At 49.8% G+C, this 25,091-nt stretch overlaps 1 protein-coding gene across 2 annotated transcripts; it reads right to left on the bottom strand.

Annotated features, from left to right (window-relative positions):
* Positions 1-8,389: 8,389 nt before the first annotated feature.
* GPRC5A (G protein-coupled receptor class C group 5 member A) lies at positions 8,390-24,083 on the bottom strand. 2 transcript variants are annotated; one of them, XM_037136649.2, is made up of 4 exons: positions 23,768-24,080; positions 11,753-12,681; positions 9,654-9,712; positions 8,390-9,378 (listed from the first exon to the last, which is right to left on the bottom strand). In XM_037136649.2, the coding sequence occupies exons 2-4, from the start codon at positions 12,672-12,674 to the stop codon at positions 9,286-9,288; spliced, it is 1,074 nt and encodes a 357-aa protein (XP_036992544.2). In that variant the 5' UTR covers positions 12,675-12,681; positions 23,768-24,080; the 3' UTR covers positions 8,390-9,285. The 2 variants fall into 2 exon arrangements, with proteins under 2 accessions (XP_036992544.2, XP_036992545.2); XM_037136650.2 differs by lacking the exon at positions 9,654-9,712 and having other exon boundaries at positions 23,768-24,083.
* Between the last annotated feature and the right edge of the window lie 1,008 nt (positions 24,084-25,091).

The raw sequence follows: 25,091 nt of genomic DNA, 5'->3' as shown, positions 1-25,091 counted from the left end.
CACATTGAATACACACACACCAACAAAAACTGATGAGCAAAAAAAAGTTTTAAGTAAATTTACAGTTTTGTGTTGGGCCTCATTCATAGCCATCCCTGGCCGCACGCAGGCAGCAGATGGAACTCCCCCGCCACAGGCCGTCTGAAAGGTGCTTGGTCATCGTTTGGTTCAAGTCAGTTTAGAAAAATAACGCACTTGGAAAACAAAAAGAAGATGGCAATTATCTTTCGGGGCACTTTATGTAAAAGGCTTCTCTGATTTTTTGCTTTAGGGCAAGCTTTCCTCTTTTTCACATTTGAACTTTGTTCTCATGTTGTTCTCCGAGGAAACAGCACTTTCCCAAGCTCGACAAAGGAATGCCTCAGGGAAATAAAACTTGGACCTGAGCAAAGGCACTCAGCCCAGAACGTAGAGAGAGTGTCCTTTCTTTCCTCCAAGCCCCAGGCATGTGAGCAGCCTTTATCACGTTGGCTTTCCCTGTTCTTTCATGAGAATGAAAAACTTGATCATGAGTCAGCTGAAACTCATCAAAATTGTTCAAGGATAAATTGGCACAGAAAACACAAGGGAAAATCTGACAGCAGTGTTCTCTGAGTGAGATGCCATAATCTTAATTATGACAAGCAAACAAAAAAATACCTTCATACTAAAAAGTTTATTTTTTTGTTAGCAAATGCTCGTGTGTGTGTGTGTGTGTGTGTGTGTGTGTGTGTGTGTGCAGATGCTGTGCTGGGCCCTGAGAATACAGCAGAAAACAAAACAATTCCTGTTTTCCCCAAATCCACAGAATCATGGGAGGAAAACAAGTAAGACAACAAACAAAGGTAATTCCAAGCGGCCTGTTCTGAGGGAAGCCGACGGGCGCTGTGAGGAGCAGCTGCCCCGGGAGACCAGCACCAAAGCGACCGGCCGTGGGAGGCCTCCCTGGGGAGGACTTCTGGGCTGAGACGCAAGTGAAAAGGGCATGGGTTTGAGGACAGTTGGGAAGAGTCAGGGGAGGCTCCAGTGGGAGGCATTTCGAGCTGGGGACCCTCAAGGGAAGGATTTATGGAAAAACTTGTTTCTGGCCCTGGCTGGTGTGGCTCAGTTGGTTGGAGTGACATCCTGCAAAGCAAAAGTTTATGAGCTTGATTGCAGTCAGGGCACATGCCTGGGTGGCAGGTTCCACCCCCAGTGAGGGTGCGTACGAGGGGCAACCAGCTGATGTTTCTCTCACACATGGACGTTTCCCCCCCCTCCCTCCCTCCCCTTCTCTTCCTCTCTCTAAAATCAGTGAGCATGTCGTCCGGTGAGGACTAAGGAAAAACAAACTTGTCTCTCTCCCGAGTGACTGAAACCGTTAAGAGCTCTTAACTTGAAGGCTCAGGACCAAGGACCGGCAGACCCAGCAGGTGCCTGGAGTGGATTAGAGGGTGGGGAGCTGTGAGCTCTGCCTGGGCTCTGGGGCAGCCGGGCAGGGTCTGAGGTGACCCGAGACCCGGACTGGCTCTGCCCGCTTGTGAGCAGCAGCATCCAGTTACCCTGTGACCCAATAGGTCACAATAATTGGGAGGCCCGACTGGGGGCTTTAGGCCCCAACCGAAGAGCCGTGGGATTACAACAACCATGCACAGAGGCGCATCCTCAAATTTTTTTCACCATATGTATGCAGCTTTTTCAGACTGGAATGACTTTCTGGCTGAAGAGATGCCTTGAGAAACGCAGGGAAAAGGGAAGCTGTAGAAAGTGACATGATGCCATTTGGCGGTGACACAAGCCTAAGGGGAGAGGAGACAGGGTGTCACAGTCGGGGTGTCAGGAATGGGTTGTTCACCACGCAGAGGCCAGGGGGCAGCATGATCCCCTCCCGGCTGCACAGCCTGGGGCCTGCTGCCTATTGGAAAGGAGCTGCGCTGTGCTCAGCACGGATCTGCAGGGGTCCGGTGAACGGGACGAAAGGTGGTGGTCTCGTCTCACCTGCAGAAATGACTCCCTCTGCCTCTCAGCGACCTCCGGCCTGTGCATATATGGGTAGATATGGAAGTGTGTGTGCACACACACGCAGCCACCAGCAGACACCGGGCCCACACACTGGCATGTCAGAGTCTCTCACAGGACCCTGGAAAAGGTATTTGAAGAACATGAAAACATCTGCATTTATCCTTTATGCAGAATTGAACATGAAGCTTTTTTCTGCCTATTCTTTTAAAATGAAATGTAACACACACACACTCACCCCAGTGACCTGGCAAAAACATCCAGGTACCAATGTGGTGTGTTATTGCCACTGGGAATGTTAGGAAAACGAGGAACAGAGGACCCGGTCAGAGCCTTTGGAGGGGCTTGGGGGTGGGTTGGAGTCAATGTCGTCACCAAGAACCACGTTCCGTGCACTCCAGCATCTGGGCCTTTGGAGGCTGCCCCTCCCCACATCGCCCCTCTCGCTCATGATACAGGGACTTTCAGGAGCTTACAGGAAAAACAGCCACTCTTGCCGGGAGGCCCTGTGATGACGTTACAGCCGCCTGCTCCATTTCCCGGGCCGTCCGTGACACTCTGGGAATTGTAGCTGACTTTAACTTCGCCTTAACATACTTTTCTCTTTGTCGTTCTGCCAGCCTCTGACTTTCCAGCCCTTCCTCTCACCCATCAGCCCTCTCCCCCCCGTCCCCTCACCCCCACTCCACACTTGCCTCACTCCCAGCCCAACCCTGGTTTTCTCCTCCGTCTGCCCCCCTCATCTAGTTAAGTCCAGTCAGATGCTCCCTCTGACCCCCATCCCGGCTCCCGAGTGTCCACAGAGCTCGTGTGCTTATGGCTCAGATGACTAACCTCGTGCTACGCCAGGGCAACCCACAAACCTTTTGATTTTGCTGAGCGATGCAAATGACAGGGCTGCTTGTAATTAATCACCCTCAGAGTACAACAAGGACTCATAGTTTTGTACTTAAAAATGGTAGCTTTTCGGTAGAGAAGTACATTGGGCGATATTTCAGACCTTGACTGCAATGCCTCTAAGGAGGGATGCTGGTGTTTATAATAAAGTCCAAGTGTCTTTGCCCAGAGTTCTACATTGTCACTATGTCCACAATAAAGTGACGTTCAGTATAGTGCACGCAGTCAGCCTTCCGTCTCCGCAGGCGCCGCATCCCTGGATTCAACCAGCCCAGGGTTAAAGTATTTGGAGGAAAGTGTTATATGTTGCTGACAGGTACTCACTGTGCAGTTAGGCCTCTGATAGCTACTTCTGTGTGAACATGCGTGGACTTTTCTTCCTTGTCATCGTTCCCTATTCACACAGCACTTACATTACGTTAGGTATTAGAGGTGTTAAGAGGTTTTATACAGGAGGATGTGTGTAGGTTATATGCAAATTCCACACCATTTTATACAAGGGACTTGAGCGTCCACAGAGTTTGGGATCCACGAGGTCGGGGGAGGGGCGGGGTCCTGGGACCGACACCCAGGGGTCACCCGGGGAGGACGGCACTGTCCCCACGTGATGCCTTCCCTGGAGCGAGGCTGCGAAGGGTTGTCTGCAAAACACAACTGCCACAACACAGCATGCAGATGGTGTACTACACAATCGCGCCCCTGAAACCTGTATAATTTTATTAACCAATGTCACCCCAATAAATTAAATTTAAAAATTAAAAAAAACCTGGCAGCCAAAAGAAGGATTATAACACCCAATTATAAACGACGCTCACCAACAGGTGGAGACACATGCAGACAATGAAGTGCATTTTCATGTCACCTGAGGGCTCAGGAGGTGTGTGGGTTGCGGGTGTGGGGAAAGAAAACTGCACAATAAAACTGATTGTCTCGCCACGGTTCTTAAGATTCAAACAGCAGGCATGACCGTCTGGCAAGTAAAGGTCCAGAACCCCGAGAGTCCCGAGACTCCTTAAGCTTATTTAGTGCAGCCTCTCTCCCAACACAGAACTCCCCTCATCATCCTCCACAGGCCAGCACTGGGCTCGAGCACCTCCCGGGAGCCGGGCCCCACCACTTTGCAGGAGGCTCCTCTGGGACCTGCCCCGTAGAACTGCTGACTGCCGAGCCACCTGCTGTGCTATCGTGACTGGAGACCGCTGGGAGATGGCCTGGGGTTACACGTGAGAGATCCAGAGGCAGCCCATTCGGTGTCCACTCCCAGAGCTGCCACTTGGTAGCTCCGTCGGCTTGGAGCTTGTCTGACGTAATATTATACGAGTAAAGCCCTTAAAAATGGAGCCTGGCACAGAGTAAGCACACGATCATGTTAGTTAGCTGTGGCAATGATGACGCACCTGCAAGGTCTTCTCCTCTCCAGATGAAACACCCCCACGTCCATCACCAGTTCCGTAAACCACGTGATTCTCAAAAGCTCCTCCAGTAGCATGAGATCCACAGAGATGGGGTCGTGGATTTAACGTTCTGATGCGGTTGGAACTGGCTCCCAATTCAGTGGGGGCAGCAGCTGCCTGGACCCGCACCGGGCTACTGTCTCCGTGCTGCCTACGACTGCCTGGTTTTGTGCCTGCTGAGCCACATCCCTGGTCCTTCTCAGTCTGACGGACCCTGAAACTGCTGTCAAGCCAAGCTTCTCCTGCCTGTATTTATGGAATTTATTTAGGGGGCACGGATGCATTCGTAACTATGAGACTAACGTCTTGGTTCCAGTCTATTGCAACACATGTCATTCTGGTTTTATGATTCAGTCTTTTCTAATTTTGTGTCATGTGTCAACTTTGAAAAATGCTTTATTTTTGTCCAAGTGGTCAATAAAAATATGATCCAAACAGATCTAAAGACAGAGTGAGCCCTTACGGGGAACCATGAGAGACCGCCATCTGATTAATGATCTCTTCCAGGACGTTTGACCTATGACCTCTTAACTCTGTCATCATTATCCCTGCCTTTCTCAGAAAGACATCATGTGAAAATCAATAGACGTTTTTTCTGTTTCAATTCCTTGTGGGCAACAACAGCTAATCTGGAATTACTCCTTCTAGAGAGAGGACACGGGTAGCTTCACGTCACAACAGGGTGCGGCATGGTGCTGGACCCCACCCTGTCCCAGAGTCAGGGCGAGCTGCATGGGCTTATCACAGTTCGCTTGCTTTCTTAACTGAACTGATGCATCTAAATGCGGGAGGGGCCTGGAGGAGAAGCAGCTGGGACCCGACCGTGGGGGGCCGCACGTGTGGTAACCAAATTCCACTCATGGTTCCTCTTCCTTTCTGTGGAAGGTCATGGTTGAATCTGGTGCTGGTGACACCCGGCTCAGGGCGTGACACACACAGCTTCTTGCAAAGTCTCTCCGAGGGCTGCCTCTGACACCTGCCATCAGAAACTGCACAGGGGGTGCAGGGCTGCCCTTGGGGGAGCTGCTGAAACTCCACACGGAGGGCAAGACGGGGTGCTGGGCACGGGTTTCTGATTCCACATGGGGCTCAGAGAAGGGGAAGGATGATCCCGCCGGCCTGGGAAAATGGAGAACCCTTTTTTGCTTTGTAATCCCTCTTGTGACAGCCCACTCCCTCCGGAGACAGGCGTGCACTTGGCTTGGAGGTTGCAGAACTGGGGCTTGTGGTTTAATCCGAAAATGTTGGTCTTCCCTACCCCCCACCCTGCACCCCCTCCCACAGCTCACATCCAGAGCAGGGAGAAGGTAATGGGAGGAGAAAGCAGGGGGACAGAGGCAACTGGGAAGACAAAGGGAAATGAGAGGAATTGAAAAGATGGTGATCGTGGTCACTTTCTTTGATTCTTGACACAAACACCCTTTGGGAAACTGTGTCCCACACTGACCTCACAGGTGTCGACTGCAGACAGAGCACAGATCAGGAAACCTGGTCCCAAAGGTATGAAGCCCACCAGGCCTGAGGCCCCTCCCCTGACAAGTGCGGGGTGGGAGGTACCAAGCACACAAGCTCTGTGACCTTGTCACACTGTAACATTTTAGTCACTGGAGTGTTGCTCTGAAGGGTCAAGAAAATTGCAGCAATCTGGAGGTTGCAGAAATGAGGGTCAGACTCCGATGCAGTGCTGCCCACACCCATCCGCACACCTGAATCACCCTGAAGCGAGGGGGTGCAAAGCATTGTCTGCCCTGCGAGGAAGGGGTTCCAGAGAAGGAGCACAGGATGGACCAGAGACTTTCCAACGCTGGAGGCTGATTCCCCTAATGCTGGATCTCAGCAGTCAGTGCTGAAGAAAGGTTCTTCTGAAGCCGCCACCTCCAATTCTGAAATAATCCAGGTTCAGATAGCGGCTGACACAGGGACAAACCTGCAAGTCCTGGTAGCAACAGAAGGACGTGGGCAACGAAGGAAAAGGCCAGCTGGGTGCAGCTCAGTTCTCAGCACTAAGGACAAGCCTGGGAATGAAGGAAGGAAACCCAGAATGCACAGGGAGGGGGAAGAACAGGTGTTATTGCTGTGTTTCCAGGGCCAGGATGTACTCTTTGTTTTGGCACATTTTCCTGACAAAAAGCCAATGTTCTCATCACATAAATACTTGCGGACATTAGTAACAACAGCATATGAGACCAATGTCTGTAAAGATGCCATTTTGCATGCAAATAGGCTGGAAATGCCTTGGAGGATTTCACAAAAATAAGACAGGGCAATTAAACTCTGGCAGAGAGATCAGGAGCAAATTCTCTAAAGACAGTGGGAGGAAGGATGCAAACAGCTCATACACACAAGCCTTTTAAAATGGGGCGCATGTGCATGGGACACTTTTGCCTGAAGCACACTGGATACCTGCCGGTCTGCTCTGCCGCGTGCCTTTCCCAGAAAAACCTCTTTAGATGTTTGCTTTTGAGAGGCACTATGTCCTTGAGGGCCGATGCCTGGGGTTTTACCGCCATCTAGTGGAAACATGTGGTATGGTAGCTATGGACGTCCTCTTGACCTAAAGTGAGAGGCAGAGTGAACCTCAGTCTATTTCTCATCTGACAATGAAAGATGAGAGAGAGGTTATGAGCTTAATTTTATTATCATCCATTTCATTCAGAGGAGATGCCATTTGGGTTCCTAGCTATCAATCAACTGGCTTCGCTCAAGGACCAGGGTGAGCTAAACTTGCCTGTTCTATTTCAGCCCAGGTAGAGAGAGCCTCACCGGACCAGCTGGTAAACCCGCCGCTCCAGTACCATCGCGGTGATCCTCAGAGGTCAAAAGCTCCAGTGCCTGAGATGTGCCCAGTTTAACAACCGAGTTTAATTATGTGCAGAGGACCTAAGAGCTGAGGACAGGTTAGCAGCGGCAGGGGATGGATAACAAGTGGAGTTAGTTGAATAGGGAGGATTCTTCTACATCCTTTCAAGAACAAGAACTCGCCAAAATGACAGACTACTTGTCCAAACACTGGAGACCACTATTTCTCTGGAAAGAAACCCATTTTTACTGCCAGGTCTCTGGCCACATCCTCTCTTGGTTTGAAGGAGGCTGACCTAAGGATCCGGAGACTTTTCTCTAATAATAAAGCCGATCCAGAGTGTTTTGTGGCTCCACCTTCCCCTCAGCCCTTTTTGCCTGGTTGAGAGGCCAGAGACCAAAGGACAGAGAAGAGGGAAGAAAATGTGTATTTCTTGTGAAAAAACAATCTATGTGAAACTATATTGTTTTTTCCTCATGACTAACCTCACAGGGTTAATGGCCTCTTGGGAAAGACTAGAACAGCCTAGAAGGACATAAATCATCATCTGTAACTCTTCCTTTTCAATTTAAAACTTGGCTACTGTTGGTGCAAAGCCATTGAGAAACAATCAACCAAACCTTGTGGAATGTAAACTTCCCTAACTCAGCGAGTCATTCATTCACCTCCAAACCCTCCTCTCCTCTTTCCACACCAGGCCTTCCTTCTGATGAGGAGCAGAGCAGCAGGCTCTTGGGAGGTAATTCCCTAACTCAGCTACACATTTTTTAATGTCATTCATTTTCTGTGCATGGCAATTTTTTTTCCTCCACCAAAAGGCAATTTTCTATTGTCCTGCCCCACAGAGCTATTTCCTGGATGATGTAAATACTAATTGTTAGGTACCATGTCTTTCCAATAGGTATTATAAACCAGTTCTGCCAAATAAGGGATATGGATTTATTTCCTCCTACAATTGAACCATGGGTGAACTGTGAAACTGGCTTTAGGGTCTCCTTCCTGTCTTACCCGGGCTGCCAGGTAAACCTCATTCCAAGGTTGCCACACCTCTGCCTTCCTGGAACAAAACCTCAGGGTCTGTGACCCTTCCTGGCTCCCCTCTCACCCCTACAACTCACCTCAAAATTTGGGGAAACACAATCATCTTAGACACATGTGAAGACAAGAAGGAGAAACACGTGGAGAGGGGTCAAGTCCATATCCAGTGGAACTGAACCTTGAACTTCAAGTCCAACATGACTAATGTCCACCACTCATACAGTGAGTTACCACCACATCTTTATTGCGTCTCCAGGTAAAGAATGCTGAATAACTTATTAAACAAGGAACAAACGCTCCCCACCCGTAGACAATGCCCATTTACAGAACACAGGGGGTGAACACAGTGCAAATCTAGTTACAGAGGCTGGGATTCCAATCAGTGCCAGGAATTTACAGAAAGAACAGTGCGCAAATTCTCTGGGCAGAGAAACTGGGCTTGTCCAGGCTAGTGAGGTCTAGGAGACTCCTGATAAAACATTCAGGGGAGATTAGCAGGGAGACGGACAGCCAGCTTGGGAAATGATACAAGAAGAGTTTCGAGACCTGTGAACCGGTGCTGGGGACCCACCGGGGTCCAGTGTTGGGCAGCACAACAGAGACGCGTAAATTAGGGTGACCTTTAGCTCTCCGACCCAGACAAGAAGGGAGGGTCCCAGTGGTTGGCTTCCAGTGTAGATTTAGGCAGGAAGGGGCCAAGAGGTCTTTGCTGTTTTTGCTCAGATTTGCAGTTCTGCTCTGAGCCAAGCAATCCTCACAAAACCAGCGCTGCGTGCTGGCTCTGGAAGCTCAATGAGCGACCACGCAGTTACATGGCCAGTGCGTTAGTCACAGGGAAAGTGACAGGGAATAGTAAGAGGCCAACCCTGTGTTGCCTGATACCCCCACTTATAAGAAGCATCCTAAGTATGGAGCTAAGAAAAAACTACGGTGCTGCTAAGAACTGGAGCCTTCCTACCACCGCAGCTCCAGGACAGAAGAGCTGTCGAGGCCGGTGGGGAGGCCATGATTTCCCACAATGCTTTGCATGGCTTCCTTGGGAGGCTTCAGGTTCGCCCACATCCCTTCGGGCTCCGCGTTAGTCCTGCGGACTTGTGCTCATCCTACTCCTCAGAACAGCTAACTGCCGCTTTTCCTTCCTTCGTAGTCATTGTAAGGGCTGACCCGAGTCTGGACCCGCGGAATGGAGAAATCCTTTTGGGAGGTCCGATTCTGGAAAGGAAGCATTGTATTATTTAAAAACGAAGCAAAAACACTTTCATTATTGGATATTTCAACAGAACTTCCACCTGGGTAGGAATCTCGTTTTCTTCCTCTTCTCCTAAACCCTCCCCCTGAAGCCCCCTGTGCCCTACACTCCAGTCTTCTGCCCCAACCCCATGGGCAGATGACAGCAAAGCAGACATGTCATCCTTTCAAGGTGGCCATTGAGGGGCCATCAGAAGGTCCGAGGGCTGCTGATGAAAAAGGAGAAAGAGGCCATTTACCTGCAGCTGAAAATGGGTGGTATAAGGGGCATAGATGGTATCACCTATCTCTTCAAGACCTGAAACAGAGGGAGAGGAGCAATTCAAGTGTTGGGGTCCCTCCCCTGGACACCCACCTGTGCTCACCCCGGCCGAGGCATTCACCAAGGCACCACGCGTTACCCATCGACTTGTCTCCCAGGAAGGCTGTGTCCGCAGGCCCAGGACCAGGCACAGAGCGAGCACAGCATTGGTTGAAAAAATGAGTAACTTGTATCACGTGACCAGGATGGAACCACCTTCCCAACACCTCACCAGACGCCCACCTCGTGGTGGGACCACTGGGAAGGCACATTGGAAACCAGTCTTTCCAGGGAGACCCCATGGGGGACTTACCTACTTCTGTAACTGCCCAACAAGGGGGAATTTTTTTTATTATTTTCATTAAACAGGGTCAGAATTTACGAGCAGTCGTTTCTATGAATTGGGAAGAAACCAGGATTTGAAGTCAGGAACAGCTGAGTAAGCCCATACAATCATCACGAATACGAAGTAAAGGGATCCACTGATTTCCCACCAAATGCACCTGTTCGAGTCACTGGGTAAATACCTAAATGCCTCCGCTATGGAAGGTGCCGTGAAGAACAGAAGGACTAACAGGAATGACTCCTGCCCTGCGCTGACTCTGGAGAGTGAGGAAGGCCTGGCAGCTGCAGAAATAGCTGCGGGGATGGGACGACTGATAAGGACCGGAGTTCCACGGGTACCGGGGCGGGTGCGTGCTGACCACGCTCGGGGAATGGGGGACTGTGGGGAGGGGCAGGCATAAGGAAGGAGTCCATTATGTGGACTGTCCAGCGACTGTCTGGCTGAGGACAGGCACTCCTTGACCCTGACACGGAGGCAGAGAAAGGACTGGGCAAGGCTTGGACTGAAAGCAAAGCTTGTGTGGCTGTTGGGTTCTGCTGTGAAAAACCTCACCAAGGGTTTGATCAAAGCAGGGAGAACTGGGGAGCTGGATAGGTCGGTGACAGCAAAAGGTGGTGGCCAGGGGAGTGTCCTAGAGTAAGCTGACAGTGGCCCATAGAAGGAATGCAAAGAAGAGTTAAGGAAGGAAGAGCAGTTAGGGGATGATAATGGTAACTGAGTCCTGGCAGTGACATGACAGAGCGAAGCCATGGAAGTGGATAGGAGGGATGAGTGGGTAAAAGAGCCCCTTGGGCTCTCCCCTTCCCCTTCAGGCTTCCCAGGGTTCAGGAGAGGGCCCCCAGCTGCAGGCAGAAGCACCAGGAAGCTTTGCACCTCAGGGTTCAAGAGCAGAGAAATTGTTAGCAGGCAGCTAAAAACCTGGCCTGCGATGCCCTTCACTCCTGCCGCAAACCCATTCCCCTCCCCAATTATTAGGCGTGGATATCAATATAAACCCCGGAGACCATGACATAGATTCCTACAGGCAAGGGCAGTGTCTGGCTGTCAGCTTAGCCTCTTTGTTCAGAGAACAGCCACAGAAGGCCAGGCTGCTCACAACTCCAGGCAGGAGAAGCAAATCGGTTCGTTCTTTCACGTCCGATAAGATCGCTTCCCTCCCACCTCCCACGCACATGCAGTAAAATGCAGCTCTTCAGATTAAATCAGAATCCTTAGTAACTTGACAGAGATTCCTGCTGGTTTATGATGAAAGAGTTACCCCGCTCCGCCCTGTGCCCTGTGATCATTGCAGGGAATCAGGACTTGACTTTATTGCGCCCAAACATATAAAGGCCACACGTTTCCGGAAGGAATGCCCAGTTATCTTTGATAAAGAACACAATCTCACCAACGTGTCTCTAAGAAATTTTCCAGTCATCCCTTCTCTAGTCCTCTGCTTCATGTAATTTGGACTCAGAGAAACCTACAAGGTATTATGTGGACGGTGCTGGGTTATGACTCCAGAGGCCAGCTTCTAGTTCTGCTTGGTGTAACCTAGCTGGGTGACTTTAAGCAAGATCTGAACCTTGGGGAGCTGATCTGCTCTGTCAGGGGCACGAGCTGGATAAGCTTGCGTGTTCCTTCCAGTTACATGCCCCGTGATTCTCCCCCGACTTTCTATGAGAGACTCTCCACCCAGCCAGACGAGATACCTTGTGTGATTTCTTCTTGACTGTAGGCTCTGTTCTCCACACCATAGCTCTGCTTCATGAATTGAGGTTTACAAAAAGCATCCTCAACAGGGTAATCCATGGGGTTCTGTTGCTTCGTGAGCAGCCGAAACTCAGGTGCAACGTAAACCAACAGGAAAACCCAGCCATTGGCCACCAAGGCTGAGCTGAGGATGGTATCATCCCACTCAGGGCCAGGGGCAGAGGTGACCAAGAGCAGGACGATCCACGCCACCCAGATGGCACTAGAGAGGAGTGTGCTGAGGCAGATGTGGGCCCCGTGTCTCTTCCAGCCAGTGAAGGGCCCACAGAAGGTGAAGCAGGATGTGAGGAAGGTCAGTGCCATCAAGAAGAGGACAAAGATGAGCAGCATGACAAAGTCCTCATTGCGCCGAGGAGGAGAAAGCTCAGTGAAGATGGCGGTATTGGTCCTGTTCATGGTGAGGACGACAAACTCAATAGCGATGATGTCCTGCACCAGGCTGACGCCCACGGCCAGGCCCAGCATCACCAGCATGGACAGCGGCTTCCACCCTCGCACCAGCTTCATCAAGTTGAGAGCGTGAGCCAGGAGGCAGGAGAAGCAGAGGGAGAAGAGGACGCCGAAGAGGAAGAAGCGCGTGGGCCCCGTGCTGCTGTCCAGAGTGATGATGAAGGCGAAGGTGAGGCCGAAGATCCCCAGCACACCCAGGAGGAAGAGAAACTGGACTGGGAGCACCTTTCGCCTGTTGGAGTCCTGCACCTTGCAGACGAGGACCAGGAGAGCTAGCATGAAGGCCACCGAGGTCACGGCCCCAGCTGCGGCCACCGCTTCCAGGACAATGCCCCAAATTCCATCTAAGTCACAAAGTCTGTGATACCTGGCATCCAGGCTTTGGCGGCAACCACGAGGGGTAGTGGCCATTGTGATCCTGCAGAGAAGCAAATTGGGGACAAGGGGTGAGTGTCCTAACAAACTCAGGCACAGAGAACCGAGAAAGATTAAGAAAAAATTTTGTATGTTCAGCCGGTGTTTTGCCCGTGAACTTACTACATTAGGTAAAGCTGCTAACTTTTCTCCACCTGCCGTGGCAGATCCCAAAGGCTGATGAAAGGAAGGAAGAAATCGTCCTTCCTTCCCTGCACTTTGAACCTTAATATTTACCCCAGAGCTAGAGGACTGCGTGCTCTGTGGAGAGGTTTTAGAGGGTCAGTTCAAAACACATGTCACAAATAACTTCCATCCTTCCTGATATTTTAGGCTAGTGCCGTCTTAGGAATCAGTGAACACAAAAAAATGCCTTTTTGAGACACTGTGTGAATGTCCTATTCTCTGAAGGACGAAAGGAGTTGTCTGAGCTATAGATTTCTCTGCAGAGACCAAACATTCATTTTCAGCAGCTGGATTCTCTTCTTCAGCTCTGCCGTCACAGACTGGAAGGGTTTTCTTCCCCTCCGCAGGGTCTGTAAGGATAGTTCTACTAATTCCAAAAAGCAATGAAGGGGTCTTCCCTGTCATAATGAGCTTTTAATTATATATGCAATATAGCACATACATTCATTTTTAGTATTATGTATATATTAGAATATTATTATATTAGTGGAAAGTTAGAATAAAATATGTTAAATAATATAAATAACTTAGCCCCGACTGGCAAGGCTCAGTGGGTTGGGTGTGATTCCGCAAAGCAAAAGATCACCAGGTCAGTTCCTGGTCAGGGCATGTGGCTGGTTGCGGGCCAGGTCCCAGGTTGGGGGGACGCACCGAGGCAACCAGTGGATCTCTCCTGCATATCAATGTTTCTTTCCTTTTCTTCCTCCTTCCCTTCTCCTCTGTCTAAAAATAAATAAATAATGTCTTAAATATCTATAAATAACAAATAACTTATAGCTTAGATCTACCTTCCTAACTTTTTTATGAAATTGGCCCTCCAAGCTTAACTTCATATTATATAATCATTCATTCAACCAATATTTACTGAACACCACTCTGTACCAATCACTATTCTAGACACTCAGTGAGAAAGGGGAAAGCACAGATTCTCTGCCAGCATAGGAGACAGACAGACACATAATCTACTGCTGCCTCAGTCTTCTCCTGGTCTTCCGTCACCATGGGTCTGTCATCTGCGATGTGCCCCATGAGATTTACCACATGCAGAGCACAGAGCAAAACATGGGTTAGGCTCCACCTCTCCAGGGCAGAGAATGAGAACCAGGAGGGAAAAGAAAGGCAGCCCTGTCTGGTGTGGCTCAGTGGATTGAGCACCAGCCTGAGAAATGAAAGGGTTGCTGGTTCGATTCCTAGTCAGAGTACATGCCTGAGCTGCGGAACAGGTCCCGGGTTGGGGGCATGAGAGAGGCAACCGATCTTTGTATCTCTTTTCTCCCTCCCCTTCTCCCTCCCTTCTCCTCTCTCTAAAAATACATCAATAAAATCCTCTTTAAAAAAAAGGTAAATGAGCCTCAGATACAGGCAAGCCCTGAAATGCAAGAAGCCAGAGTCTGCTATGCTTTGCCCACAAGTGTCCGCTCCAGGGAGGTATGAGAAAGGCAGGCGTGGAGGGTGCGCCCTCATCTGTACTGGTCACAGAAGAGGAAGAATCTGTCCAATCGGAGGGCAGCACAAACAAGGGGAGGGACCCAGGCAGGCCCTGTGCCTTTCATCTCCACTCACCTTCACCTCTCCACGTCACTCCCTCCCCAATTAATTATCAGGGTGGCGTCTGGCTGGAAAGGAAGTTCTCTGACCAACCCTGCCCTTCCCGCCACTGTTCCTTCCCCACTCCTCAAAGGAGAGCTATTTGTTGACAACTAGTTGTTATCATAATTACCTGATAATTATGAAGGACTTCGAACTTGATAACTATAAATCTTGACAGAGACTAATGAGTTCTGGGGCTGGACAGAAGAGACCTCCTACCCCCAAACTGGACCACTAGGCCCCTCGCTTCGTGCGCAGCTGTGCAGGGGGTTTGTGTCTCGGGGCCACCTGACGCCCGCAGACCAGGGTCCCACGAGAGCAATGGGCAGTGGATGTGGGGAGGGAGGAAACCGATCCCCGCAATTCATCTCCACCTCGAACCCCAATCATGCAGGGGAGGAGAAACAGTCCCTGAACTGCCTTTAAAACAATGGGTCTTTGTATTTTCTAGTGTTTGAGTTTTGATTACAGACATTTTCACACACACTGAACAATAAATATGGGCGAGTCAGTGGAGGCTCAGGACTCATCACATGGTTTCAAAAATTACCAACGAAGCACCAATCTTGTTTCATTAATGTTATCCCCACCGCATTCCCCAGACTACCTTTCAACAAATCCCAGACATCAGATCATTTTATCCATAAATACATGCATATATATATGACAAAAACTTTAAAAATAATAACCTTTTAATATCAAATATCCAGTTGAAGCTTGTTTCCCAAATCTCTCATAAATGTCTTTTAAAATTTTTCTAGTAAATATTTTTTCTAGAAAAATTAGTATTTTCTCGTAAATAGTTATTCCCAATTCCCTCATTAATGTCTTTTTTAAAAATTATAGTAAATATGTCCTTACCTGAGTGACTAACTTTTTGAATTAATTGTCCTTCTTAACTGACCTCTGTTAACCCGCCCCTGCCCCTCCCCCAGCATCACAGGAATGACACAGCAGGACAACAATGTCCCCAGTGCTCTCGGTTTAGTCAGAGGGAACTAAAACTCCCCAGACTCGTTAACTAGCGGGTCTGTCCTGAGAAGGTACTATGTTGCCCAGAGAACAGCTCAGATGAGGAAAAACACCAGGAAGGTGGCCGGGCGCAGACAGGGTTTGGGGAGGGAGAAGCGAGCCATCAGCATTTGGGAATATAAACTGCCAGGAGCTAAAGACATAGCCTTGGAGAAGAACACAAGGGCTGGAGCAAGAAAAAGAAAGTGTAATGAGTCTAGCAGTTATGTGGACATCGTCTGTAACCAAAGTCAAAGGCAGAGAGACCTCAAGTCCAACCAAGAATGGACTCACTCCAATAAAGACCAAATGGGTGCAGAGAGAAACCATTTACTCTTGGACCGCTCCAAAGGGGAGGGAGGGTCTCATGACTCATTCACACTGGGTTCAAGCCCAGTTTTATGCCCTTTACTCATTCAACCCACACAACCACCCTATGAGATGGCTCATAGGGTCATTACCCCTGCCAGGGGAGCGGCTGAAGCGCAAGGGAGCTGACTCACCAAAGTCACACAGCTGGTAAGTGGAATGGCCAGGATGCAAACCCGAATTCTCACTTCAACGCTGCACATCTTAGCACAACACCATCTAGCCCCTTGCCTGGTAAGAACTTCAAAGCCAGGAGAGACCCACCAGCTAGAATGGGGTGACGGCATCAGCGCTCGGTGCTGCTTTAGGCTCTGAGCCTGGGTTAAACCACTGAGAGCTCAGTCTACCCTCGTGAGTTGCCCCAACTGGTATGCAGACCCTCAAAGTGCGACACGGTGAAGAAATGACCATTTGCACGCCAGCTGTGTGTGCTCTACTAGAGCAGGCAGGGCAGGGAGGGAGGTACTGCAGGAGCAGATGAGACAGTTGGGGAGGAGGCATCCCGGGGTCTCCTCACTGGCGAACCCAAGGCAATGGCACTAAAAGCCAAGTTAAGATCTTATCATGAGGTTGGGAAATGGCCAAAGAAACCTCTGTCCATCACTAACAAACCCGTCACCCTCATCTAGCACTTCCACCTCTTCAGTGTCTCTTGACTATGCTGCCCACCATCATCTCCACCTGGACCACTTCTGTCTGCAGGCCTGCCGACCCCGAGCCCCTCTCTCTGCGGCCAGGGAAAGAGCCACAGACCTGCACAGCCAGGGTAAGGCTCTGCATCCTCAGTCACTGCCTGCCTCTGGCCTCATGGCTTGTCACCACACCCTGCTCTGAGTCCCCAGTGGGCAAACTTCTCGTCACTCCTCCAAAGAGGCCCCAGTATCCCACTTGCTGTCCCATCTGTGTGGAACACTCTCCCTGCTCCCCCACCCCTTCATTTGACTGAGAGCTGCCTTCTTCCAGGACACCTTCCTTGAGGCCCGAGTCCAGTGAGACACACATCCTTTGAGTTCCCAGGGAGCCTCCGCATTTCCTAGCACAGCACTGGTCACGCAGCCCTGCCCTGACCGTGGGGAATTCTGCATCACCCTCTCGACATAAAGGTTCTGTGGGGGAAGATATTAAATGTCCCTCCCAGCCTCCAGCCTAGCGCCTGACCGGTGGTGAGCGCCCACTCAGGAGGGTGAGGAGAAGTAGTCAGAGGGGCAGGCAGAGTCGGCTGCACTACATCTAACCCCCGCCACTTGCTCCCATCCTCCTTCTCAAGCAGGCTATCTAAAAATCACACTTGGGGCCTGAAGTAGGAGCTCTGGGCCACATCTGAAACCCTGCTCCTATCTAAGCGACTCCAGGTGTAACTAAAAGACCATGAATCCTGAGGCTTTCCCAGCAAGCAGAGAGGAATTTATTGGAATGCAGTCATGTGCTCCCACCCAATTTCCTGATGACTAAGCCCTGCACCTCAGAGGAAGGCGGCAGAGTTTTAGTGGCCTGGGAAATGAGAAAAGGACTTTGAGTCATAGAGTGAGACCCCTTTTCACTTATTACAGAGGCTGACTGAGCTAACTACCTGCTCTCCAACAATCCAACGGCACCCCCAACTGAGACTCTGAAATCACTCAGCACTGCCTTAACCCTTCTGGAATGAGTCAGGGCATTGACAGATATGTTAGGGAAAAAAGAAATAAAGAAAGACAAGGGTGAGGAGAGAACAACCGGAAAAAGAGGTGGGGGAGGAGGAGAAGCAGGCAGGGGAGGGAGAGAAGGAAGAAAAGAAGAGAAGTAGGGAGGGAGGGAGGAAGTCCCTTACTGAGATCAGTTCCAAACCCTCCCTTTACTGCGCCCCCTTTGGAAGAAGGGGCTCCAGCTGCCCCCACATGCAGTGGACACTGTCTCCTGGAACCTCCATCTTCTCTGTAAAATGAGGGCAGGTGCTGAACTAGGTGGTCTGAGCTCACAGCCAGCTCCACTGTTCATTCCTCTGGGAAGCTCCTTGTAAACAATTTCCAAACCCCTTTCACCCTTCCCCTCATCCTCCTTTCTGCCCCATGTCCTGCATTAAAAGAATATGCGTGCAAACTCCTAACCCAGCACCAGCCCAGGGCTAGAGGTGAGGCTGAGGGGTCTGAGTGCAGACCAAGGAGAACGTCCACCTGTAGGGCAAGGCCACAGGGCTCTGGAGCAACACTCACCCTACCCGGGACCTTGACCCACACATGGCATTGACTGGAATCCAAGGACAAATGGAAGCATTGGATGTGCCTCTGCAGCCCTCCCCTGGAGCATCTGAGCATGAATTACCTGGCAATCCATGCTCCCCAGAGCTGATCTCCTCTTCCTCCTCAGGAGACTCACCTATTTCTCTCCCCTGCCATCTAAAAAGGGAGAGGACAAATGTCCCTCCTAGGACTGCGTGGGGAATGACACCAAAGAGCAGGTGTTTGCTGAAGCTGCGCCTTCACACCACCCCAGCCAGGCAAATGCGTGACTTTCTAGCATTTTAGTTTTCTCTCTGCCCTTGAAATGCCACACTCAATCAGTATCAATGACAATAGTCACCATATAATTATGAATAAAAATGACAACGGCCGTCACACGCTGAGTCCCGTGGTGAGCCGGGCACAACATCAGTGTTCATGTTTTCATACGCGAATTCTCTCCTTCACGTGTCTTTGCACCTGTTACCTCATCTGAGATTCCTGCAACTCATTTTATAGGTGAGAAGACTGCATCTTAGACAGAGTTACATGTCCCAAGACATATAGTTAGAAGAACAACCCTTTACGAGTTTAATCATAATTTAATCTGTCATTTCATCTCTAAATCACTGTTATGAACTCAGAAGTTTTTCTTCCCAACTTCAGCCTCTCTTCATGAAATTATCTCCAAGAAGTCTCCAAAGCAAACAACCCTGCATTCAGTCAATCTTTCTGTCAACCAACAAACATTTTAGTGCCTACTTAGTGTCAGGTGCTATGTTAAGTGGGCAAGTCACTTGGATCCCAAGTGTGGCTGCTGACCTCAGAAGGACCAGTAGTCCCACAGACACACAAATAAGGAGTTACTGAGTGAGCGCTGAATGTCAAGGGCATGTGGAAAACAGCGGCCCAGTCCACCTAAGGGTGGGCTGCGAGGGTGGAAGCATTAGCAAAGAAACCAGGGAGATGAGGCATGAATGATGGGCAGGAAATGGTAAGAGATTTTGGGGAAGGCAGCAGAGACAGGGTTTGGGGAATGAAGTTGTTTAGGCTAACTCCCAGATTTCTAGCTTAGGCAACTGAATGGAGCTTAGAAAAACAAACTTATGAGGGCAGATGCCAAGTTTAGCTTTGCCGAATCCAAGACGACTATGGGACATGCAATAGGAGGGATCCAGGAAGAGCAAACGCTAAGTTCTCAGAGTATACTCTGGGCCATGCTTGGTTTCATTTAATCCCCATGTGACCCTATTAGTATGCCCCCCTCTTTACAGTTGAGGAAACTGAGGCACAGAGAAATTAAATCCCTTACCCAAGATCACATGGCTCTGAAAAGCCAGGCTCCCAGACCCCAGGCTGAGCTGACCCCTCTGCACTGGGACATGTGGTCCGTACACACAGAGCGGGCCCAGAGCAGGCACCTGAAGTCTCGAGGGGAGGCCGGTCACACAGGGAGCACACACAGTGAGCGAGGGCAGAGGCCAGGACCATGGCAACACCATCACATCAAAGCAGGAGCCAGCAAAGGATGTTAAAAATAAATCATTGGGGGCCAGGAAAAGAAATCAGCCCCGCTGGTTTCCCAGAAACAGTTCTCCCCCTCCCCAAAAAAAGTGGTCAGTGGAGTTAAGTACTTCAAGGGGAGCAAAGAGAAGGCCTAGAACAGGATCTTGAATTTAGCAGTTAAAAAGCATACTAGCTCTGTTTGTCTAAACCTCAAATTGAGGTTTAGCGTCAATTTGAGCTTCAAGACCTTTTCCCAATGGGTCCTCCCACCCATCTTCTCCTGCCTTCCTGGCTCTTCTGTCCACCTCTATGCCAGGTAAGTCAATCTTCCCAGAGTATCTTTTCCTGTCTGGTAGGGAGTTGGGGCTCATCTAAGGCCTTCTCAGACAGAGCACACTCAATACTCTCCCAGCCAGAAAGACTGCATCCCTCCTATTCACAGTCCATTTACATATTTCTTCAAAACTTATCCCAAATCTCGCAGGCTTTTAAAACTAGTAGTCCCCTCTCGTTTTAAATTTGTAGGTCTCTTCATAGTTTTTTTTAGTCCTCGCCTGAGGATATGTGTAATAATTTGAGAGAGAGAAACGCTGCTGTGACAGAGAAATGTCAATCGGCTGCCTCCCGCATCCTTCCTGACCAGGGATCGAACCCGCAACCTTTTGGCCTGTGGGATGATGCTCAACCAACGGAGCCACCCAGCCAGGACTCTTCATAATTCTTACAATTAATTGCTTCTTGGTACTCAAGATTTCTCACACATATATGTTATACTTTAACATCAGTGTTGACTGTGTATCAGATAACGAGTTATGTAAGGATGAAGTAAATAAAGCAAATCTTCTGTTTGTTGGTACCCCCTCACTACATGCTGTGCACAGTGGTTGCTAAGCAAATGTTTTGAACTAAGACTGACCACTTGAATATTTACTCAAAGGAAGTTATTTATTAGCAAGTATGAGTAACTGGGAGGAAGAATTTTTGAAGATGAGTATGTGCTGATCCTTGTATTTTTATCTAGGCTGAATTCTGAGACCAGGGTGGAGTCCCGCAGAAATTTCTCTGCCCTGGATGAAGGATTACTTATAATTGGAAAGTGTCTCAGGGGAATCCCAGATCCCTCGTTCTGAGAGGCCATCCGTATTCGGATGACATGAAAGTGATGCATCCTGGCAACAGCTTATGAATAACATCTGCCTGACATCGCTGAACTGCATTTCTACGCGGTAACCAATAAACCATCGTATCACCGTAGGCAGATTCTCACAGACATGAGGCCCGTGTTCAGCCTAATTTCTCCCCTTCCGAGCAGTTCCCTGTGGGTATCTTCCTCTGATCTAAACAAAGCCGGTGAACTTTAGATTCGTTTATTGCAGCAATAAATTATTGCAATATAAAATTAAAATACTGAAAATAATTTAAACAAAGAAAAACTTAAGATTTTGAGTGAAACTTCCAAATCTCTTAGGGCGGAATTTTAATAAATAAAATTTCTAGAAAATAGGTGGGTGGATAAACTGAAGTCCTCTGCCATTATGCTATGTCAACGCTCTCAAAGACACCTTTTAAATATTTTATTTCAATATATAATGGTGACACATTCACGTTTGGGCCAACGAGCCCCAAGCTGAGTTTGTCCTGTCTCCTTGCAAGCCTGCATGTCTAAGCCCCAAGGATGACACTGCCACCCCAAGGATGACACGAGTGGCCTAGCAGATGCAGAGGGACGGTACAGACAATCCAGTCTCGGGGGGCGGGGCAGAGTGCACAGCCAAAAATAAGACAGTAAATGTAAAAGGTAACTTTTCTACTTGAAAAAAGACTAAAGTCCACCATACCTATAAGAATATCACCTAAAACAACAGGAATCAAAACAGTTGAAAGCAAAAGGAAGGAGAAAGTGAAAATAAGTGCAAAAAGGCAATAATAATAGATAGTGTTTATTTGGCAGGTATTATGTGTCAGGTCCAGAGTTAAATAGCTTGGTCAAGATAAGACAATTAAGAATGAACTGAGGTACTAACACCACACTAAGTGTAGTGGAGGCTAAAAGGTATTATGCTCATATTGTTACTAATCAGGATACTTCACACTGAGGATACAACCATCATAAACGTTTTGTCCTGCGTAACACAGCATCCAAACACGTAAAGCAAAACTACTGGAAGTATAAGAAGAAATCAAAAGAACCACAGTGAGCAGAGACTTGAATACTTTTTACCAGTCCTCAACAGGTTAAGTAGAAAAAAAAGAATATGGTATTTTTATATATGTCCTATAGATACTTTAATCAAAATATTTCCTATCTACATCTTATTAGATCTCCATGTTTAATCATATTGTTCAGATCCTCTATGTCTGTGATCAGCAAACATTTTCTGTAAGGGGCCGGATAATAAAGAGTTTAGGCTTTGCAGGCCATACATTTGTAGCTGAAGCAGCCACAGACAGTGCATCAACAAATGAGCATGGCCGTGTTTCAATAAAACTTTATTTACAAAAAGAGGCTGAGGGATGTGTTTGGCCATGGACCTACCTTACTGACCCCTGCTCTATATGATTGCTTCTATGGAAGTGATCTTGGAACATTTACCGGAAAACAGTATATTTTAGAGCACAAAAAAAAAATCTGACATCCTAAAATAAGAAATGTACAGACTATACATTCTGATCACAAAGCAATAAAAATAGGAATAAAAGTAGAAACAAACACACCAAACTGCTCAGAAAATCTGAGGCCCTTCAGGCGAAAACGCTATTCAATTCATTGCTGTTAAGGGCCCTGCTACATTAGCAAGTGGTGTCCTGGCCATTTCCTCAGCTCAGTCTGTGGACTGTTAAATAGCAGTGCACCTGAGGACTAAGTCACAGGATGAGAAAAATCAAATCACACAAATTCTTCTCCACATCCTGTTACCTTCAATTCCCACTGGAGTGAGACACAAAAGCTGGTGGACTATGCTGAGACAGCCAGGATACAAGAGGAGCTAGACTCTCAGCCTGGGAAGGACCCGGGGGGCCTGCGCAAGACCCCTTAGGAGGAACTCAAGGCGCAGGCTGTTGCTGGAGTCAGGAGGAGAAATCAGCCTTTCTGACTCAAGGTGAGAGCACTTTCCAGGAATGTTCTGCCCGTTCTCAGTTCTGCTCATTCCCTTTTGCCCTTGGAGCAAGCACCTTTCCACACCCTGGAGGAGCCTCTCAGTCTCCCAAGTAACACCTCTCTCTCTCTGGACCGTCCCTCCCCTTCATTCCTTCCCTCTGCAAGGGCGGCCAGCTCACAGCACTGGAGACCAGAGGGCTCTGACTCCATCCTCCGGGGGCCCCAGGCCATTGCATCTGAAGTGGTTCGAGTATTCCCCTTCAGGAATAAGCCCACAGCAGTAGGTGATCCAGCTGAGCCCTTCAACAGGTGTGGCATTTACACTGATTTTCTCCCCAAGACAGGAGAAAATCAGCCTGGAAAGAAGTCAGGAACGAAAAGTCCTTCAAATTCCTTGAATCTGCGCAAAGCAGACTTCCCCTGTGGGCTAGCTCTTCCCTCCCCGCCCGAACCTTGCAGGGGCCTTCAGACCGCTTAGGGGCCATTCCCGGGGCCGATTTAGACGTTGCAGAAGGCGGGCTGTTGCTGCCCGTCTGCTGGGGTTCCTGAGCTACTCAAGGGAGAGCAGAGACCGCTGTGGAGCAGGCGGCGCTACACTCACAAGAGAAGGGGTGACTTAGGAATCTACTTCCCAAAATTCAGAAGGCCATGCTTGTTGCACAAGGCAAAATGGAAAACTTTTCAGTAACTGGGTAGTGTAGCAACGATCACCATCTTTCTCCTCCTGGCCCCCTCTACTTTTCACCCCTCTCCGCGCCCATCCCTTCGTCCTCTGAAATGTTTCTTTCTTTACCCTTCCCTCGGGTCCCAGAACTGCTCGCCTGCCTGGCCAGGATTCCACCTACTAACTGTGTGTGTGTGCAGCGTGTCTGAAACTACCTGACGTTCCTTTTGCTCCCTGCCTCTATCGGAGCCCGGGAAGCGCAAAAAGGGGGAAAAAAAAAACAAAAAACCTGAGTTGAGTTAAACTAGAGGAATTTTTTTTTCCTTGGGACTCTTTTTGCTCACAGCCAGCTGTAGTCCACATCGCCAGGCTCCCTCTGGTCTCCCACCCCTCGCGACCCCGCTCACCCCTCCAGGACTTACATCCGGAGGCGGGGCGCGCTCGGGCCGCCGGGCAGCGCACTTACCCTGTGCCTGGGCTTCAGGCGCTTGAACCAGCGCTGCTTCCCGCGCCTTCGACGCCGCGCCCGGCCCCTGGATGCTGGGGACCCCGCGAAAGTGATGGATCCCGCCCTCTGGGCGCCGAGCAGTTATAAAGGCGGCTATCGCCGGAGGGAGGGAGGGAGCGAGCGAGGAGGTGAGCAGCGGGACAAGGGGCGGGAGAGGGTCAGGGGAGCGGACACGCCTATTCCAGTTCCCCGGCACTGCGCGCTGTTATGAAAATAAAGTCCTCGCGCCAGGGAACGAACCGAGAGCCGCCTGACGTCAGCAGCACAGTCACCCTGGAAATTGGGGGGGGGGGGGCCCTCGGCCCCTCCCTGCTTAGCAGACTGCTCGGAGACCAGCGCACCGCCGGGTCCCTCGGCTCCGGATAAAAGAAAGGGGCCAGCGAGGACTGCGCCTTATCAGACCTGAAAGCTGTCACCTGCGAGCCGGAGCCACGCCCCGCTTTCCGCCTGGCACTCCTGTCCCCCAAGGGCAAGGGCTCGCCAGGTGGCAGCGCCTAGTTTAATTTCGGGGTGGGGGGCCGGGCTACAGATTTATTTACCGAGTTTATTGGAGTAAAGAGCACGGAGAGCTGGCCCCCAAGTGGCCCTTTCCTGCCCCTCGGCGACTCCCACCCCCCAGAGCAGGACAGGAAACCAGGGCGGGAAAGGAGGAGGTGGCCCCAGCGGGGGCGAGGCCTAGGAAAACTTCCTCCGGGGTCCAGACTTAGCTGGCGGCTCCACCCGTTAGTGCCGCCCTCAGATGGGACCCATCAGTGCTGCCCCGGGGCGGGCGGAGAGATCCTTGTCTCTCTACTCTCCTGACTACCTCTCTTAAAGCCTCACCCTGCAGGTTGGGAAAGGGGATGAAGGATAAAATATGAAATAAAGCAATGTTGCCTTTGGTATCTGGCTGCCCACTTCTCTTCCATTATCAAGCCAATCCTACTGAAACTTGTCTCTGTTTACTTGTCAAACAATCCTTAAGTGGCTGCCCACACAGAGTCAGGGCTCGGGCACCGCTCGACCCCACCGCCTTGGGGGAGGGGCGCTGTGCTAGGAGTGCCCGTCAGCACACCTGGGGGACTCGCCTGTGTTACCGAGCATATGAATTAGCCCCGAAGGTCCAGGGCTCCCCGGCTTTCTCATCACGTATTTCGAAATGTGACTTTTTGGGCAGGATACCTCCACTTTTGTTGGAGTTTTATTTCACTGCCAAGAAACTACAGCCAATGTTCTGAGTCTTGGAATCTTTCCCTTGAGAGCCAGCAGCCCAGGGTCTGTAAGCCCACAGCTTCTTTTGTTG

Source organism: Artibeus jamaicensis, unplaced genomic scaffold (genome assembly GCF_021234435.1).
Source record: "Artibeus jamaicensis isolate MK-2021 breed Jamaican fruit bat unplaced genomic scaffold, CSHL_Jam_final contig_233, whole genome shotgun sequence".
Lineage (NCBI taxonomy): Eukaryota > Metazoa > Chordata > Mammalia > Chiroptera > Phyllostomidae > Artibeus > Artibeus jamaicensis.
Note: the sequence above shows the minus strand (reverse complement) of the source record. Positions and strands in the feature narration are given on the sequence as shown.

What these genes read in the sequence shown, in the direction of transcription:
- GPRC5A (XM_037136649.2), bottom strand. Translation starts at nt 12,674, where the DNA reads ATGGCCACTACCCCTCGTGGTTGCCGCCAAAGCCTGGATGCCAGGTAT. An exon ending in TCAAGAAGAAATCACACAAG is followed by an intron (nt 9,713 to 11,752) that starts GTATCTCGTCTG and finishes CCTCTGTTTCAG; the next exon opens with GTCTTGAAGAGATAGGTGAT. An exon ending in CCACCCATTTTCAGCTGCAG is followed by an intron (nt 9,379 to 9,653) that starts GTAAATGGCCTC and finishes CTTCCTTTCCAG; the next exon opens with AATCGGACCTCCCAAAAGGA.